Here is a 17,669-nt window from a genome sequence, read left to right on the forward strand (position 1 = left end):
TGGTCTAAAACCCTTCCCACTTTGGTCCGTGCACAACTGCAAACTCCAAAGTGTTCACCAGGGTTTTAGTTTACTTCACACAGCCAACACAGTATACAATATATTAACAAAAGTTTCATATACATCCAAGTATTGAAGACTCCATCATAAAGGTCAAGAGTCTCGGCTTACATAAATGAACCCAAGAGCCGCCACCGTCGCCCACCCGCCCCTCCCCATAGAATGTCTGTGTGTGCTGCCTTCTGGGGTACAATCTGTACTTTTTGATCTTTGATTTCCCTTCCTATCCGTACAAAGCACAAGAAGCACCTGACTTGAGATCCAATAGCTCAGGGGCAGGGTGAAGCAGGACTGGCCCACTCCCATGCCAGGAGGCATCAGTTCAGCCTCGGTCTCCTGCCTGGAACCCTGACCAGCAGTTCCAGCCCTGCTGTCTCACCCCTTGCTATCAGGGCCAGTTCCTAGAGCAGCTGGCATTGCATTCTCCTGGTCAACTTCTACAAAACATGGGCACAGAGGTAAGGATACATTCAGATGAGCACACGATGCAAAGCTCCTCCCAGAGGCTGGGGGTGCAGGAGGTGTCTCCACTCAGCGCCACCTGGGTGAGATCTGCAGAATGTCACATTTCCTGCGCAGGTCTGAGCAGTATCCGGCCATGGGCGTTACCTCATGAGTGGCTCTGCATCACTCCTGTGGCTTCTCCTCCAGGTCAGCTGCCACTTGCTGGTCCTTTGGTCTTGCTTCATCCTTCACATTCAAAGGACACTCTTGGAGGCTCTCTAACTGCCTCGAGCCCTCAACACTGTCTGGAGAACCTTCTGGAAGTCTTGGGCCCTGAGGCTGCCCTGGGCCTGTGGGCTCCGGCAGGTCTGCCGCAGGCTCCGCCCCTGTGTGAGGTGGAGGTGGAGGTGGAGGGGCTGGCTCAGTCACACTACCTGGAGGCTGTGAGGAGTGTTTGAGGTGGCAATGGCACAGAGGGCAGGTCTCCTGGACATACAGCCATTTCTTCAGACAGCCCGCATGAAAGAAATGACTGCAAGGGGTAATCACAGCAGACTTCATGTCCTGGAGAAGCAAAAAAGTAAAGAAATCCCGTAAGTGTCTTTATCTTCACAGCTCCCAGAAAATATCTGGTTCTATCACTTCCCCTGCCACCACCACCACAATTGCCCCATGGAAAATTTTCCATCCAAGGAGGAAAAAAGTCATCAATTGGCATCATCTTGGCATCAAGATCCTTCGATGCAAATAATGCAAGAGCCACTCTGGGTAAGTCATTTTGAAAAGTAAGAACCAGGGGCAGGGCGGAGTGAGGAAAGAAAACAGGAACAAAAAAGAACCATAAGGAGGAGACAGGAACATCACCTTAGCTGGGTTCTGCACTGCTGTGGCTTAATCTAAGGTCGGGGTTACATGGTGCAGGGTAAGCAAGCTAGGCTGTCTGCTAAGTAAGACAGGGGGAGAACCCGAAGCCCAGAAAAATCTGGGAGACAGAAGTTTCTCCAGTCACACTGCAACACAGCCGAGCAGATTGTTCTGGGATGAGATTGCTGGCAAAGGGACAATGTCAGCCAAGTCACACCAGCGGATTGGCAAGGAAGTGGGGCTTTCATTAGGGACAGACAATGTATGCACCCCGTGCCCATGCACTGTAAAAGCCAGTGTTTCTCAACCTGTACCAGAAAAAACCACCTGGAGTAGCTATTTCCCTGCCACGAATCTTCTCAGTCTACCCCAGGCGACCTGGATCCAGGGACCTGAGGGGAGACACCCCCCACATCTGATTTCACACACTCAGGATGGAGAACCACTGAAATAGGAACTTGTACATTTTGCATTAACATTCCTTGCTAAAGATATGTTTGGGGATGTGAACTTTAAGTTGGAAAGATCCACACCTGATTTTGTTTAAAGTTCCCAAACAAGGAACTTGTGACTATTGCCAGAAATTCCTTGCCAACATGACCGGGAGTGAGCTTTTATGCAGAAAAGCCATCCAAGGAGAGCAGCTGGCTGGAAGGAAGGTAGTAAGCCTCTGAGTCATCAGCAGGCGGTTTTAGCACCTTGAAAAAAGTGATGTGACAACAGGAACCCAATAAGGGCACTCTGACATCCAGATGGCACAGTGAGGTGCAGACTCTGTCCTGAGTATGGGTGGCTGCTGAGAACAACACAAAGAAGCCAGTGCTAACTAGGGGCATCTATCTCAGTCTCCCAGATGCAAAAATGCCTGAAAATAAACTTGCCAGATGGAAAGTATATTCCAATCACAAGTGCATTGTGGGAGATAATGGCTACTGAATTCACTGAAAAGAATTGGGGGGAGGGATACTTTGCCTTGCATGAGGTTGACCCAGGTTCAATCCCTGGCACCCCATATGGCCCTGCACAAACTGTCCTAAGTAAGTCCGGAGTCAATGAAGTCCTCCAAAAGCAAAAATAGTTTTGGTATGGGGCCACACCTTTTATTGCTCAGGGCTTACTCCTGGCTCTTTGTTCAGGGGTCACTCTTGGCAGGACTCAAGGGAAAATAAGTGGTATCAGGGATTGAAACCAAGTGAATCAAATGCAAGGCAAGTGCCCTACCTGCTGACCTATCTCTCACGCCCCAGTGAATCCCTATTCTATACAGAAATAAATATAAAACATGAATGAAGAGCAGAGCGGCACTGGAAAGGTGTCATTCCTGCACACTCCCTGGCACAACCTATAGACAAGGTAAGGGCTTATGTCCAATAGCAACACCAGCTGTGAGACCTTCTACATCACAGCTACCACTGAGTGTGACACCTGTACATCAGACACCACCTCTACCTGAATATATACTCTACCTGAATATATACTGATATGCTGAATATATCACTAATACCACCTCCACATCACGGATACTACCTTCAGTGGGACTCACTGAAAATCACATGACCACTAATGGGATTCCTATATACTACAGACACATCTATGGGATCCCCATAGGTAGGACTGTTTCTGCAGAGACCATCATTATTATAGCCTGTGAGTTTGACTCTAAAAGCTGCTTCTCAATATCCTCATGCACAGATTACTGACCATTAAGTTCTAGCCCTCTTCTTGTTTTCCTCACAATACTTGTTTTAAATGTAGTATTTAACTTTCAAAGAAGGCAAACAACTGTTACTCCAGGAGGCCAGCTGCTGCGGTACAACAGTCAATGCTCATAGGAGGACTCAGCACCTCATACAGAGTCTGTACCCATCACACACCCCATTGCCTAAAGCAAGACACAAAGCCGCATGGAGCTAAGGCCAGGGACAGAGCCTCCCCATGAATTAATCCAAGGACAGATTAGGATCTTTGCACACCACTTTTCAGAAGCTGCTGGTTCGTGCCTGGCCAACAGTTTTAACTTAAGAGGCTGCGTGTGTGGATTCGGCAGTAAACAGAAAACACACCTGACCTGTTTTTCCTTTATTTGTGAGTGAGCAATAATGTTGGAAATAACAGTAAATTAGAACATGAGGAACTCAATTAGAACTTAAATTAGAAATAAAATTGGAACATTCAGCATAATTTCTGAGAATCAGCCACCTTATCCCCAGCCTTTTACTGTTTTTTGCTGCTTTTTGGGTCACACTTGTCAGTGCTCTGAGTTTACTCCTGGCTCAGTGCTCAGGGATCACTCTTAGTGCTTCTGGAGGAAGACCATATACGGTGCTGGGAATGGAATGGGGTAAGACACATGAAAAGCTACTGCCTTATCCCTTCAGTTATCTCTGGCTAAAGGCTCTTCTGAACTCAGTAGAAAATTCTATCTGATAGCATAAGTTGAATTCGTTAAAGGGTCATACTACAGGCCCTACCACACTGGGTCTTCAGGCAGTTAGTTACCTGATAACAGATAGCACAGATATCATTGTGCTTCTCAAGCTGCTCTTTCGTGGCAATGGGTAATGATTTAATCTTATTTACAGCATCTCTGCGAAGAAGGAAGCTCTTCCACCCCAGCTGGGCCCGAAGCCACACATTGTAATAGGAATGAATGAAGATGATCATTGAGCCCATTACTGTCCACTCTCCAAATATGGTTTCTGAGACGCCATATGCCACCACACAGAGGGCCACAAGAAACTCCAGTAGACGGTAAGTGCCATTCACATAATAGATGACGTCATCCATATTTTCTACGGGCTCTTTTCTGAATTCTTCAACCATAAATAAAACATAAATAAAAAGTGTTCCCAGAACCTGGAAAAAATATATACAAAATATGATCATTAAAAATCCTTTTCATAAGACTTTAAATAAAATAATACTTTTACGATGTCATAATTTTAGCTAGACATGACAATGAACTAGTTAAATAGCAATCAGACTAGTAATCAGCTATCAAAAGCCAGACCTTGAAGGATAATCTCCCCTAAAACAATTCTGATTAGTAATCAGTTTTCTGACTCATAGTTTCCCCTAATTCAAAACCCATCAAAATCCTACCTACAACTTCCTCATTTTGTGACTAAGCTCTCAAATAAATTTTATTAACAAAGGGTAAATAAACTTTTATTGCCAGGGTTATCATTTCTTCTACTGATTGAATAGCAGAGTTACTATTCTGTAAAATAAGCCTATCATTTCCAGGATAATATGTATAGATGTAAAGTATAACATGTATATGTAAAGTGCAGTATATATGTATATATACACCATGTATTTATTTGCATAATGACAACATATTTGTAAATGTGTATTTATTATAAATGTAATCTGAACAAGCTCTAAAAGCACTACTCAGGGCCGGAGCAATAGCACAGCGGTAGGGCATTTGCCTTGCATGCAGCAGACACAGGGTGAATGGGATTTGATTCCCGGCATCCCATATGGTCCCAAGTGCACAGCCAGGATTAACCTCAGAGCACCACCAGGTGTGGCCCAAAAATCAAAATAAATAAATAAATAAAATCACTACTCTAGTGACCTAGCAATTTAAGATCTACAAGGTAGTACAGCAGCACACCACAAGAAAAGAGAAACAATAAAGTTTTACCATCTTTTAAAAATGCACAGTGACATAGTTCGATATTTTAATAACCTTTCTTCTAACTCCTGTGCTCACTGGAGTAACAAATGGGTATATAGATAAATGCATCCTCATTAAAAGGGCAAGCAGTGGGGCCAAAGCAAGAGTAGAGTGGAAAGGGCGTTTGCCTGCACGCGGTTGAGCCGGGTTCAATCACCAGCATCCCATAATTCCTGAGTGCAGCGCCTGGAGTAACCCAAGCACTGCTGGCTGTGGACCAAAGCACACCTAACCCCCACTGAAAAAAAGGGCGTGCATTCAGCAATGAAGTAGGACATTTTATATAATCTTGAAAGACTTGAGAACTTCGTCATTTCTAACTAATTCAAGTAATTGGTTATTAGATAATTAAGTAATCCCAGGCTTACCTGAAGAGAGGTGAGAATGCTGCTCTGGAAATAATGATAAGGAAGCCAGAAATCCTTGTGGAAAGAACTGGCAGATCATATAGGCCATATAAGCAGGAAATTACCAGCAGGAATAAGCAGAGGCTCACAGCACGGAAAATGTTTCCACATGCTCCTGGGAAAAGAAGGGTGTCCCTTTACACTGTGTGGGGCACTTCTGAATCAAGAGGTCCATCTGTTGCGTCCATCTTAGCTGCCCACCCTGGGTATTGTCCTATAGTCACAGCCAGGTTGCCCAACTAAATCTTTCTCTGAGCTTTAGCTTTCAGTTTCATCCTATTCCCGGTAACTGAGCTTTGTAACACATTTCAGGTCACTTCCATCTTTTTGAGTCACAAGGCATCTAATCCAAGCCCCCACTCTGCTGCACAAGCTGAGTGTCACTGGAAGGAGGAAGCCAGACTTCAAGGTGGTCTCTGGCCAGCCCCCGAACATCACCAAGCAGGTCTTTAAACAACTTAAACTTAGTTAGGTCAAACAAAACTAAGCTCTGTTAGTATTCTATGACCAATACCTTCTCAAACCTCCCAGCCCTACAATACCAACTCTGAAGCACCACATTTGTCAAAGTCTGGGTCCTTATGACAAGGGTCAGATGTCTAATTATGAAGTGTCCACCCCAGGAAAACACACACAAACTTATGTTTCACAGGAAAAGCCCCCCCATCCCATTTCCTGCCTTTTCTAAAAACAAACACTCTACCTCCCATGCTATCTCTCCGGCCCCCTGCCATGACAATTTTTGTGATGTACTTTTCTTTTTGTTCCCTTGGAGTATTAGGAATCACCTGCACTGTAATTGTGTCACACTGATTTAACTACTGCACTGTGATGCGTATCACATTGTAGGTCACCTGCTGTCTTGTCCAATTGGCATTCAGGCAGCTCCTATGTAGGGTGAGAGATGTACAGCCTCTCAAGGTCCCTCCAGGAGGGGTGAGAATATCTGAGGCATCCATGAGAAGACAGAGAGCCAGTCTTCCAAACCTATTACCCTGAGATCGCGCTTCTCCCACACTAGGTGGCGCCAAAATCTCCTATCCCTCTTCCTATTCATTTACATTGCAGTCAATTCACAGCTCAGACTATAGTTCACTGCGTCTGGTTTACGTTTTCTGATCACTAAAGGTGCTGAATCCCTTTTCAGAGCTGTTACTCTCTTCAGTAGATGCCAGCCGAATGCACATGAGCCATTTTTCTCACTATTTTTGCGGACATTTTATTTATTCCTGATACAATTGTTGGGGAAGTACAAACACCAAGATTTTTCCTGTAACCTGTATTATTGATCTTTTCTTTCCTGATTTATTCTCCTTAAGGTTAATAAGAAATATTACTACTACTTAGTCTCCATACTAACTTCCTCCTAAGTAGGGGACTACTTTTCCTTTCCCTTTTACTTTCCAATAAAATTGTTCTACCTGCTAAAAAAAGTGTGTGCATGCATGCATCATTACTACCGTATTTTCTGGCGTATAAGACGACTTTTAACCCATGAAAAACTCTTATATGCCGGTATATGGCATGCTGAAACTTACTCCAGCTTCAAGGACAAGTGATCCGGCCCCCTCTTACCATCTCACCCCATCCAGCTGCCAGGCGTCACCACTCAGTGCTCTGCTTGTACTGATTAATCTTTCAGGGCACACAGAGGAGCTGAGTTACCAAGCGCTGCATGTCATCCAGCTCTGTCAGGTATGCGGATTTTCCATGCTCAGTCCTCTGTTCAGCTTTATTGGAACACAGAGGAGGTGCTGTCTCCCTCTAGCTGTCCTATTAATCACTGCAACCCCACCAGATGCTCTCGCAGGAGCCCCTTCTTCCCTGCTCTCAATGTAGATCACAATTAAAAAATCACTCACTCTCTACAAAAGACAAATGTAGAATAATTGTTGGCATTCCAAAGTCTAGCTTTATTAAACATATACTGTTAAACCTTTGAGGGTTCTACTCTTTTTTCTCTTATGTTTTTTAATTTCATTTAGTGTGTGTGGGAAGAGTCTTTATACGGACAAATACAGCCCAAACCCAATATATACTTTTTGTTGTTGCTGTTGTTAGTTTTTGGGCACACCCATTGACCCTCAGGGATTACTCCTGGCTATGTGCTCAGAAATCACTCCTGGCTTGGGGAACCATATGGGACACCAGGGGATCGAACCTCGAGGTCTTTCCTAGGCTAGCTCTTGCAAGGCAGACACCTTACCTCTAGCACCACCACTCTGGCCCATTTTTGTTTGTTTGTTTGTTTCCACACCCTATGTTTTAACAAGAAAAGTAAGGGGTCGTCTTATATGCCCAGTCACCTTATACGCTGGAAAATACAGTAGGTGTAATGAATTTGCCAGTCATTTCTAGTTGTTTCTTATCAGTATAAAAAATTTTCCTATGGAGGGGCATCATGTAAGTGAAATAAGTCAGAGTTAATAAAACAAAATACCATCTCAGGCACAGAGAAACAAAAACAGAGCGTCAACAATGACAGTTATCAACAAACCTTGGCCTTTGATAACCAAACCCCAGCTTACCAAGCAGTGGGGACCAGGTAAGGACAAAACTGGGGAGTAAATGGACAGTTTTGGTGGTGGTGATGTAAAACAAACTGTTTTATGGAACAATGTTAGATAAATTGTCTATGTAACCAATTGCCCATGTAACCAATAAATGGTAACATATATTGTAGCCATGTTACCTAAACTCTTTTTTTATTTAAGGAAAAAAAATCCTATTTAACTAGAAGGTCCAAAAATTATATGGTAATGTACCAAACTCAGTGAGCCTAAACAGTAACATAAAGGTTCAACTAGCAGAAACCACAGCTCAGTAAATCCTCAGACATTGACTTCAATAACACCATGGAGATATAGGGACTATTATTTCAAATTGATCCTTATTTTAATAATTCCCATTTGTACTTGTGCTGTAACAACAATATGAAGTAAATTGGTTTATGCCTGAAGGAAGCAGGCTAGGATGGTGGGTGGGGAATTGGGAACACTGGTGAAGGGGCAGGTTCCCACTGGTGGTGGAATTAGTGTTTGATTATTTTAATTGCTTGAAACCGAAACAACAGTATTATTGAGCAATTTGGCAAATCACAGTGTTATAATAAAAACACTGGGGGGGAGGGAAATATATACATATACTAACCCATATATGACATAAGAAAACAAGTGCTGACAACTAGGTCCTTATACATGTGAAACATGTCAGGCCCTTCCCTTGACTATTATGGAATTTTATGTTTTTGTTTAGTCAAATCAGTCACTCCCATGACCAAAGAGAGTACAGGGTTTAAGGGCACATGGCTTAGAGCCCCAGGCACTATTAGGTGTGGTACTGGGGGCCCCAAACATTGCCAGTGGTTGACTCCAGTAAATTACCAGCCCACAGGAGTCCCAAAACAGCTCCATATGCTCATGCTTTTACAGAACTGAGGGTTCAGGGGCTGAGAAATAGTGCAGTAGAGGGTAAGGTATCTGCGCTTAGTCAACACTCAGGTTGAATCATCACTGATACCACATATGGTTCCCCTGAGCACAGCCAGAAGTGATTCCTGAGTGGAGAATCAAGAGTAATCCCTATGCACAGTCAGGTATGGATCCAAAACAAAGGAACCAAAGAACTGATTGATGGTCTAGGAAGTGAACAATATTTGCCAGTGGGGTCCCAGGCATCCTGACCATTTCTGGGGGATCCTCTCCCATTCCTGCCCAAGAAATACGTAAGTTGCTGACACTGTGGAGTTTATTCTTTTGCTTCCTGCATGAGACAGGAATGCAGCCCATCTTTCTCCAAGTGGGAACCCTTCTTTCTATCCAGCCTGTCTTCACATATCTTATATCCTCTTGGCCCTATATCAAGTTCCACACACAAAAAAAGGCCTGCTGGCAGCTCTCTGTTCCATGGGGCCACATATCTCCTACTCAGAGAAGAATCTGTTGTCATCTCTCTTAAACTGACTGATGTTGGTGTAGAGGTTATTTATACTGGCCTCACAGAATGCATCAGGGCTACTCTTTCAGTCTGAAAGTGCTTACTTAAAACAGGGACAGTATGCCTCCAGAGTGTTAGTAAATGGTGTGAGAACTGGAGCAATGGTATTGCAGGGAGGGGACTTGCTTTGCATGTTCTCGACATGGGTTCAGTTATCAGCATCCCTCATGGGTCCCTGAGGCACACCAGGAGTTATCTCTGAGCATTCCCTGGCCAGGAGTAAGCCCTGAGCATTATCAGATGTGGCACCCTGCCCCAAATAACCTCAAATCTCAAGTCACCATATTATTTTATAAGATTATCTGAAATATATTTGAGAGCTTTAAGTTTTTTTTTTTTTTTTTTTTTTTTTTGGTTTTTGGGCCACACCCGGTAACGCTCAGGGGTTACTCCTGGCTATGCGCTCAGAAGTCGCTCCTGGCTTGGGGGACCATATGGGACGCCGGGGGATCGAACCGCGGTCCGTCTCCTAGGCTAGCGCAGGTAAGGCAGGCACCTTACCTCCAGCGCCACCGCCCGGCCCCAACTTTAAGTTTTTTTAAATTAACTGTAATTATCCAAGGAAATCTTTAGAATGCTAACAATGCGGGGTATGGAGAGATACAGTAAAACATAATGAAACAGAATAAAGACATGCATATGAAATGTTTTTAAATCTGTTCTCAGATTTCATCCCCCTGGACAGAGGAGACAGTTCAGTGTAGCATCAAGACACACATGTGTGAGACTTTGGCTGAATCACAAGAATCAGCCCTACCTCCCAGAAAAACATTTCCCCACAGAATGTCTTCCTCATTACTCATAAGAAACAGTCAAAGTAGTAATAAATCCAGAATTATTTCAGTCATCAATATTCAAAATGGCGAAAAGAACTCTCTGGGAGAAAAAGACATGAGGAGAAAAAGACATGCTGAATTTTTAATAATTCCTTATGGAATGTTCTTATTTAAAATAACAATAAGCCCTCCCTCAAAAAATGTTAAAGAGCTAAAAAACATTTGGCTTTTGTTTTTTCCAATTTGGGAGCCACACCAGATAATGCTCAAGGGTTTACTCCTAGTTCTGCACTGAGGGATCACTATGACAATGCTTGGGGGAACATTATGGGATGCCTGGGACTGAACATAGGATGGCTATGTGCAAGGCAAATGCCCTGCCTGCTGTACTATTTCTCCTGCTCCACAACTTGGCTCTTTTTTTTTTTTTTTTTTTTTTGGGCCACACCCATTTGACGCTCAGGGGTTACTCCTGGCTATGTGCTCAGAAATCACCCCTGGCTTGGGGGGACCATATGGGACGCCAGGGGATCGAACCGCGATCCGTCCTATGCTAGCGCTTGCAAGGCAGACACCTGACCTCTAGTGCCACTTTCCCGGCCCCTTGGCTCTTATTTCTTAAGAAAATTCCTGTCCTATGAAATTAACATGAATCTGGTTACTCATTCCCTCTGGCCCTGAAGAGCATCAGTACTGTATGTAGCAGCGGCGGTGAAGGGTACTTAGAGAAGCTCTTTGCCCATTAACACGTATTAGCCTGTCTCTTCTTTGTATCTCTCAGTGCTTTCTTTCCTTTAGCATGGCACAAAATAAAATCATACATTATCTGACTAAATTTTATATCTACATTAAAAAAAAAAGTCAGGGCCATGGGTAAGAGCAATAGCATAGTAGTAGAGCATTTGCCTTGCACGCAGCCGACCTAGGACAGACCTAAGTTTGATCCCCAGCATCCCATATGGTCCACCTGAGCACCACCGAGTGTGGCCCAAAAACCAAAACCAAAATCAAAAAGTCAGGGCCAAGGCCAGAAAGATAGCACAGCGGTAGGGTGTTTGCCCTGCAAGCAGCAGAACCAGGAACAAAATGGTGGTTCGAATCACGGCATCCCATATGGTCCCCGGTGCCTGCCAGGTGTGATTTCTGAGCAAAGAGCCAGGAGTAGCTCCTGAGTGTTGCCGGATATGGCCCAAAAATTGGAAGGAAAAAAAGTCAGAACCAAAGGACCTGGGTTCCAGACCCAGGACCAATTGGGTCCCCTGAACCCAGGATATAGTTTAAGTTGGGTATAGCCCAACTTGGGTCAGGTATAGCCCCAGAATAAAAATAAACAAAACTCTTAACTAAACATCGTATTCTTTTTTTCTTGGATTTTATTTCAGGGCAATACCCAGCTATGCTCAGCGCTTACTCCTGGCCCTGCACTCAGAGATTACTCCAAGACCATCTTGGGATAGTGAGGATCAAACCCAGTCAGCTATGTGCAAGGCAAAATGCCTACTGTCTCTCTGGCCCTGAAGTGACTTTTAGCTTTCTCAATTTCAGGTAGGGAAAAAATAAAATATGGGAAAAGTAAAACATAAAACATATCAAGTAAAGCTAATACCAATTACTCCTCCACTTTCTGTATCCAAACAGTATCTAAAAGGTTAGAAACAATTTCTATCCATAAATTGCGTACTTGTCTCTGGAAGCTCCGAGCGCCAGCACAATGGGGTCAGCAATCTCCAGCATGGACTGCAGGATAGATGCCACCACAATGAAGAGGATAATGCTGAGCAGGAAGGCCCGATGCACCACCTGCAACTCGATTAGGCCTGTTTGCACTGCCAGGATCAACAGTGTGACTCCTTCGGTCATACCCCTAGAAAATACACATTAGAAAGAAGAATGTCAAAGAGCTGGGGAGCGAGCACAGCTGCTAGGGCGCTAACCTCGCATGCAACTGGCACAGGTTCAATCCCCGAATCCCATAATGGCCGTCCTTCCAAGCACTGCCAGGAGTGATTCTTAGGACAGAACTGGGAATGACCACTGAGCACTACTGGATATGACCCCAAAACAAACAAGATAACAACAACAACATCACAATCTTGTTTAATTCCAAGTGAAAGAATTCAAAAGGTACATATTTATGTTATTTACAATGACACAAAAGCTAATCAAAATATTAAATTATATATTTATATATTATATAAAAGTAGTATATCATAAATATACCCTATTTTTCTCTTATCACCAAATAAACATGAAACTATAGACATACTAAACAATTAAAAGTTCTACAATGAAATATCAAATTATACTAAGTTCTACAAAGAGGATTTCCCAAAGCCTGATCTTAAAAATTAAAAAAAAAAGAACTATTCAGAAATCACTGATGTAACTGTAAAACTTCAGTATTAAAATTATGTTCCAAAATAAAATAATTTTCAATCAAACAAGTACATGTACTTCAGAATGGGAAGAAGCAACGCAAGTGAATCGAAAATCTCTTAAATTTAGAAAAGTACCCAATATGCATCGTTAGACACATACAATAAAATATACCTTTGAAATACATAGGAAGTGGGTTTTTTCATAGTATTTTTTTTTTTTTTTTTTTTGGTTTTTGGTTTTTGGGTCACACCCGGCATTGCTCAGGGGTTACTCCTGGCTGTCTGCTCAGAAATAGCTCCTGGCAGGCACGGGAGACCATATGGGACACCAGGATCCGAACCAACCACCTTTGGTCCTGGATCGGCTGCTTGCAAGGCAAACGCCACAGTGCTATCTCTCCGGGCCCTTTTTCATAGTATTTTAAACCAAAGAAAGTTAGAGCAGGGTCTCAAACTCAATTTACCTGGGGGCCGCAGGAGGCAAAGTCGAGGTGATCCTTGAGTGCAAAGTCAGTAGTAAGCCTTGAACATTGGGGGGTGTGACCCAAACAACTAAAACAAAACAAAACAAAAAAGATTCCTCTAGGGCAGGGCCACAGAATGTTGTACGGAGGGCCACAAACGGCCCAAAGGCCGTGAGTTTGAGACCCCTGATTTAGAGAAAAATAGCCACAATAAAAATATATCACAATTTCTACATAATACTTAAATTTCTAAAGATACTCAAAAATAAGGCACTTACCGGTTCATGGCAGGATCATTCATGAAAGCTCGATAACCCTGTAGGTAAAACTTGCAGAGTGTCAGGACACCCAAGGCAACGAAAGAGACGGTGAAGACTAAGCCCAGAAGAGAGTAAGGGGTACTGCAGCATTCAGCAATGCTGGAAGAAAGAGGGACATAAGGAAAGGTTTTCTCTGGAGCAAGGAGACAGTTTAGGACTTTAAATTACCACCATGATAGATCTGATCAGCATTTATTACAATACCCCAAACATCCAGACCTCTCTCTCTGACAAATAAGCAATGCACTGTATCTGCAACATGGTCTTTATCTTAATTATCATATGCCCCCACAAATACAATGAAACTCTTAAGGGCTTAAATATTGTCCAAGTCTTTCAAAAAGATTTTTTTTTTGAAAAGTGTAAAACTAACTACTATTCAACAGAAATTCACACAGCACCCACTGGCCCTAAAAGTGACATCTGTTTAAACTTCAGACAGCCATGCTAACAAGTCACCCTTATTTGGCTACAGTGCTCTGTGGACAGGAGGCAATGAACAAACTTATCTGCACTCACCACACAATGCTCAATTGGAACCTCACATGTTAATTTAGGTTTAGATAATTGTATGGACATGCATTCAATGCATTCACTGAACATATTAACTTAGTAGCAAATATTTTATAAATATTTAAGCTCTGTACTGGTTATTTGGATCTGGTATTTTGTACAGTGCCTAATGACTGTTTAAATGTCGTATTTGAAATGCTTGGATATTAAGAGAATTTCCCCTATATGGATGAGGAAATAGCCTAGGAACATCAGTTCTTTGTGCCTTGCTTCTATCTGTTGCATTTTATCTTCCCTATACATATAGTTTGTAAAATTTAGTTTTGGCTGAAGGAATCTCATTTTTAGTTTTCTCACATACTTTATGAATTTTTCTAAGAGTCAGGTTTTCTGTTTCAAAGAATCTTTTTTTTTTTGGTTTTTGGGTCACCCCTGGAAGCGCTCAGGGGTTACTCCTGGCTCTGTACAGCTCAGAAAGCACTCCTGGCAGGCTCAGGGGACCATATGGAATGCCAGAATTCAAATCACCATCCGTCCTGGATTGGATTGGCTGCTTGCAAGGCAAACGCCCTTCTGCTGTGCTATCTCTCTGGCCCCTGTTTCAAAGTATCCTACCAATGATAGAGGTTGGTAATTTGCAGTCCTACAAATCTAACTGCTGAAATGTCTGACATTTTTTGCTCATGTATGATCTTTCAACAATAACAGAAAAGTATCTTTTAAATTGTCCAGTAATTTAATGTTAGACAATTGTGGCGGACAATACTGAAAACTCTACTTCATTTTCATTGGAAGAGTATGAAGAGTACAAATTCTCTATCTTCATATTTAAGAGAAACATTCCCCCCCCCCCAAAAAAAAAAGTATGATTTAATGACATCTTCAAGAAGTACATTCTCCTTCTTTTTAGAAAAGAATATGGAGCTAGTTTTCAAAAGAGAATTCTGGGCTGGAAAGCTAGTATGATGGCAGTTGTGCCTTGCATGGGGCCAACCCACGCTCCTAGCACCCCAAATGATCCCCAACACTGCCAGGAGTGATCCCTGAACACAAAATCAGGAGAAAGCCCTGAGCACCACCAGATGTGACCACCCAAAAAAATAACAAAACAAAAATCCTAAAGGGAATATACAACAGAAAACAAAAATTCTCAATATTGCTTTAGGGACGTGAAAGAGTTTGGGAAAATTATAAACTTACTCTTTACCTTCCCTATTTATTAAGTGAAACACTTGACTGATTTTAGGTTGTTTTTTTTTTTTTTTCCTGGCTGCAAAAGTTCTTTGTTTTTTAATCCAATCAGGTGTGCGATTTCATTGCTGATTGCTCAACTGGTACCTAGGGGTCCCTGGTAGTGATATTTTTTCCCTTTTTTGGCCACACCCAGAAATGCTCAGGGTTCACTTGTAGCTCTCTACTCAGGAATTACTCAAGGCAGGGTTGGGGACCATATACCAGGGAATGAACCCAGACTGGTGAAAGACAAGTGCCCTCCCTGCTGTATTATATGACTCGGGTTCTTCCCAGTAATTTTTGGCCAATCAGGTGGGTGAATTCACTGCAAGGGCTGGAGGGTATAGTGCTGCTGTGGCACTGGGGTACAAATAATTTCCTGGACCACCCCGCTGATGCTCAGGAACTCAAAGTTTACTTGATGATGCTGGGGACCATGTGGGGATCGTGAAGTCAAACCAGGTCTGATGCATGTGACCTAGTGATAACACTGTTCTTAACAGTAGGTGAGCTGGAAATGGTTTGCTGGGGTAGGTACATGTTCAGCCCATCAGAACCAAGCCACAGATAAGTGCCTCAACTACCCAGCAAATCCTTATTTCTGATTTTTGAAGTGACAGGAACCAAGAGGTATATAACCATGTGCTTGATTCTAAGGGCTCAAGAGTCTAATGCAGGGTGGGAAAAAACTAACATGGATGGAACAAGCTCAGAAAAGGCTCTCAGGATCTCCGACACATCTTTTTATTTTTAATAACTATATCTTAGATTCAAATCTGAGATCTCCACTTGGTTATTGGACTGACCCCAAAACTAAAGCAAAATATTAATAGGGAAAGTGAAAGTATTTCGGCTATCAGCTAGGGTCTAAACTTCACTTCTCACATGACCTGAGGCAAAAACCTCCCATCACACTCCTACTGGACCCAATAATTAAACGAGATGTCTTTACAACTTTCTCTCTAACATTCCATGAACCACCTGCCAACTGTGAATCTAAAATCCAGGCAGCTATCCCACCAGGACATTATATCAAAACTTCCTTGCATAGGGAGACCCAGACCGCTGAATGCAAATCTTGTCCTAAATACAATCTATCTACTGTATGACTATAAATCCTGGGGCCAGGAACAGTCCAGTGAGGAAAGCAATTATTGCCTTGGACAAGGCCAACCCAGGTTCAATTCCAGCACCCTAAATGATCAAGAGTGATCTCTAAGGCCAGAGCCAGGAGTAAGCCCTGAATAATGCTGGTGTGGTCTAAAAGCAAACTATAAACCTATATGATAGAAGACAAAATTTGCAAACTCTCAGATCTCCTCCTGAAGGTTACTAAACAAGACAATATGCTAATAGTACTTACCTCGTCAGGAAAAGAAAAAGCAGCCTCTCACGTGAGGCTGGCTGGTCTCGAGTACTAAAATAGGAGTAGATCTGGAGAGCGAACAAAACCAGCCAAAAAACCATGAAGAGAACCGGAACTACCAACTGATTCCACAGGGACATTCCCAAGGCAAGAAGGCCATAGACCTCCACTACCTAAGAGATGAGACAGGAAACAGATCGTCAACACTTTAACATAGGGGTCTCAAACTCAATTTACCTGAGGGCTGCAGGAGGCAAAGTCGAGGTGAGGCAGGGCCACATAAGGAATTTCACGAAAAAAAAAGCGAATACTGCGATATTTGAAGGCCGGCCTCGGGCCACAAAATGTTGTACAGCGGGCCGCAAACGGCCCGTGGGCCGTGAGTTTGAGAGCCCTGCTTTAACACATACTTCTAAACACAATGTATTACTTAAGGAAAAATTAAGTCACATTTTTTTTCCTGCTTGAGCTAAATTCTTTTAAGTTAGTTCTATAAACTGTATATATCTGTAAACTATAGCTGGTAGATTGCTTGTTCTTAAAAAATAATTTACTATATTCTGCTTTATTATCACTGTGACACATAAACATCCACCAAATAAGAAGTATAAACTGCCATTATAGTTCAAGGAAAAGGCAAAAATAAAAATCACATTGAGGGGCTGGAACGAGAGAACAGGTGCTTGCTTTGTTAAGCAGCTGACCCAGATTCCATCTCCAGCATCACACAGGGCTCCCAAGCACCAGCCAGGGGTGATTGATTCTTGAGTGCAGAGTCAAGAGTAACCCCTCCCTGAGCATTGCTGGGTGTGGCTAAAAAATTTTTTTTAATTTCAAAGAAAGAAAAGGCATCACAATCAATGATGTGATTCACTAGACTGAATCAAAATATCGGGGATTACCAAACAGGGCAGAGTGGAGTAATACTGCCTGAGGGGCTATGGCAGCAGACATTGTCAGGTGAGATTGAGTCCCTAGTTTAATCTGGAACACCTGAGGCAAAAGATAATCTTGTAGAAGAAAGAATGAATGTGATCACTGGAGAAGTTGATGACTGGGAAGCAAAGATAGACTATGAAAGAGTACTTTCACCCAGATTGATGCATTCCCCCAGGGTGTCCTACCTTCTGTATCTCCTAATTCTTGGACATCAAGTCAAGCAC

The 17,669-nt window shown here is 42.8% G+C and overlaps 1 protein-coding gene across 1 annotated transcript in view; it reads right to left on the reverse strand.

Moving 5' to 3' along the window:
• Positions 1 to 222: 222 nt before the first annotated feature.
• RNF145 (ring finger protein 145) overlaps positions 223 to 17,669 on the reverse strand; it is a 42,418-nt gene continuing 24,971 nt past the window's right edge. The window contains 9 exon segments of the mRNA XM_049775806.1: positions 223 to 1,068; positions 3,868 to 4,224; positions 5,422 to 5,484; positions 5,486 to 5,521; positions 5,523 to 5,558; positions 5,560 to 5,575; positions 11,914 to 12,096; positions 13,353 to 13,493; positions 16,504 to 16,679. Coding sequence (XP_049631763.1) covers positions 688 to 1,068; positions 3,868 to 4,224; positions 5,422 to 5,484; positions 5,486 to 5,521; positions 5,523 to 5,558; positions 5,560 to 5,575; positions 11,914 to 12,096; positions 13,353 to 13,493; positions 16,504 to 16,679 — 1,389 coding nt within the window. The 3' untranslated portion in view covers positions 223 to 687.

Source organism: Suncus etruscus, chromosome 6 (genome assembly GCF_024139225.1).
Source record: "Suncus etruscus isolate mSunEtr1 chromosome 6, mSunEtr1.pri.cur, whole genome shotgun sequence".
In the NCBI taxonomy this organism is placed as follows: domain Eukaryota; kingdom Metazoa; phylum Chordata; class Mammalia; order Eulipotyphla; family Soricidae; genus Suncus; species Suncus etruscus.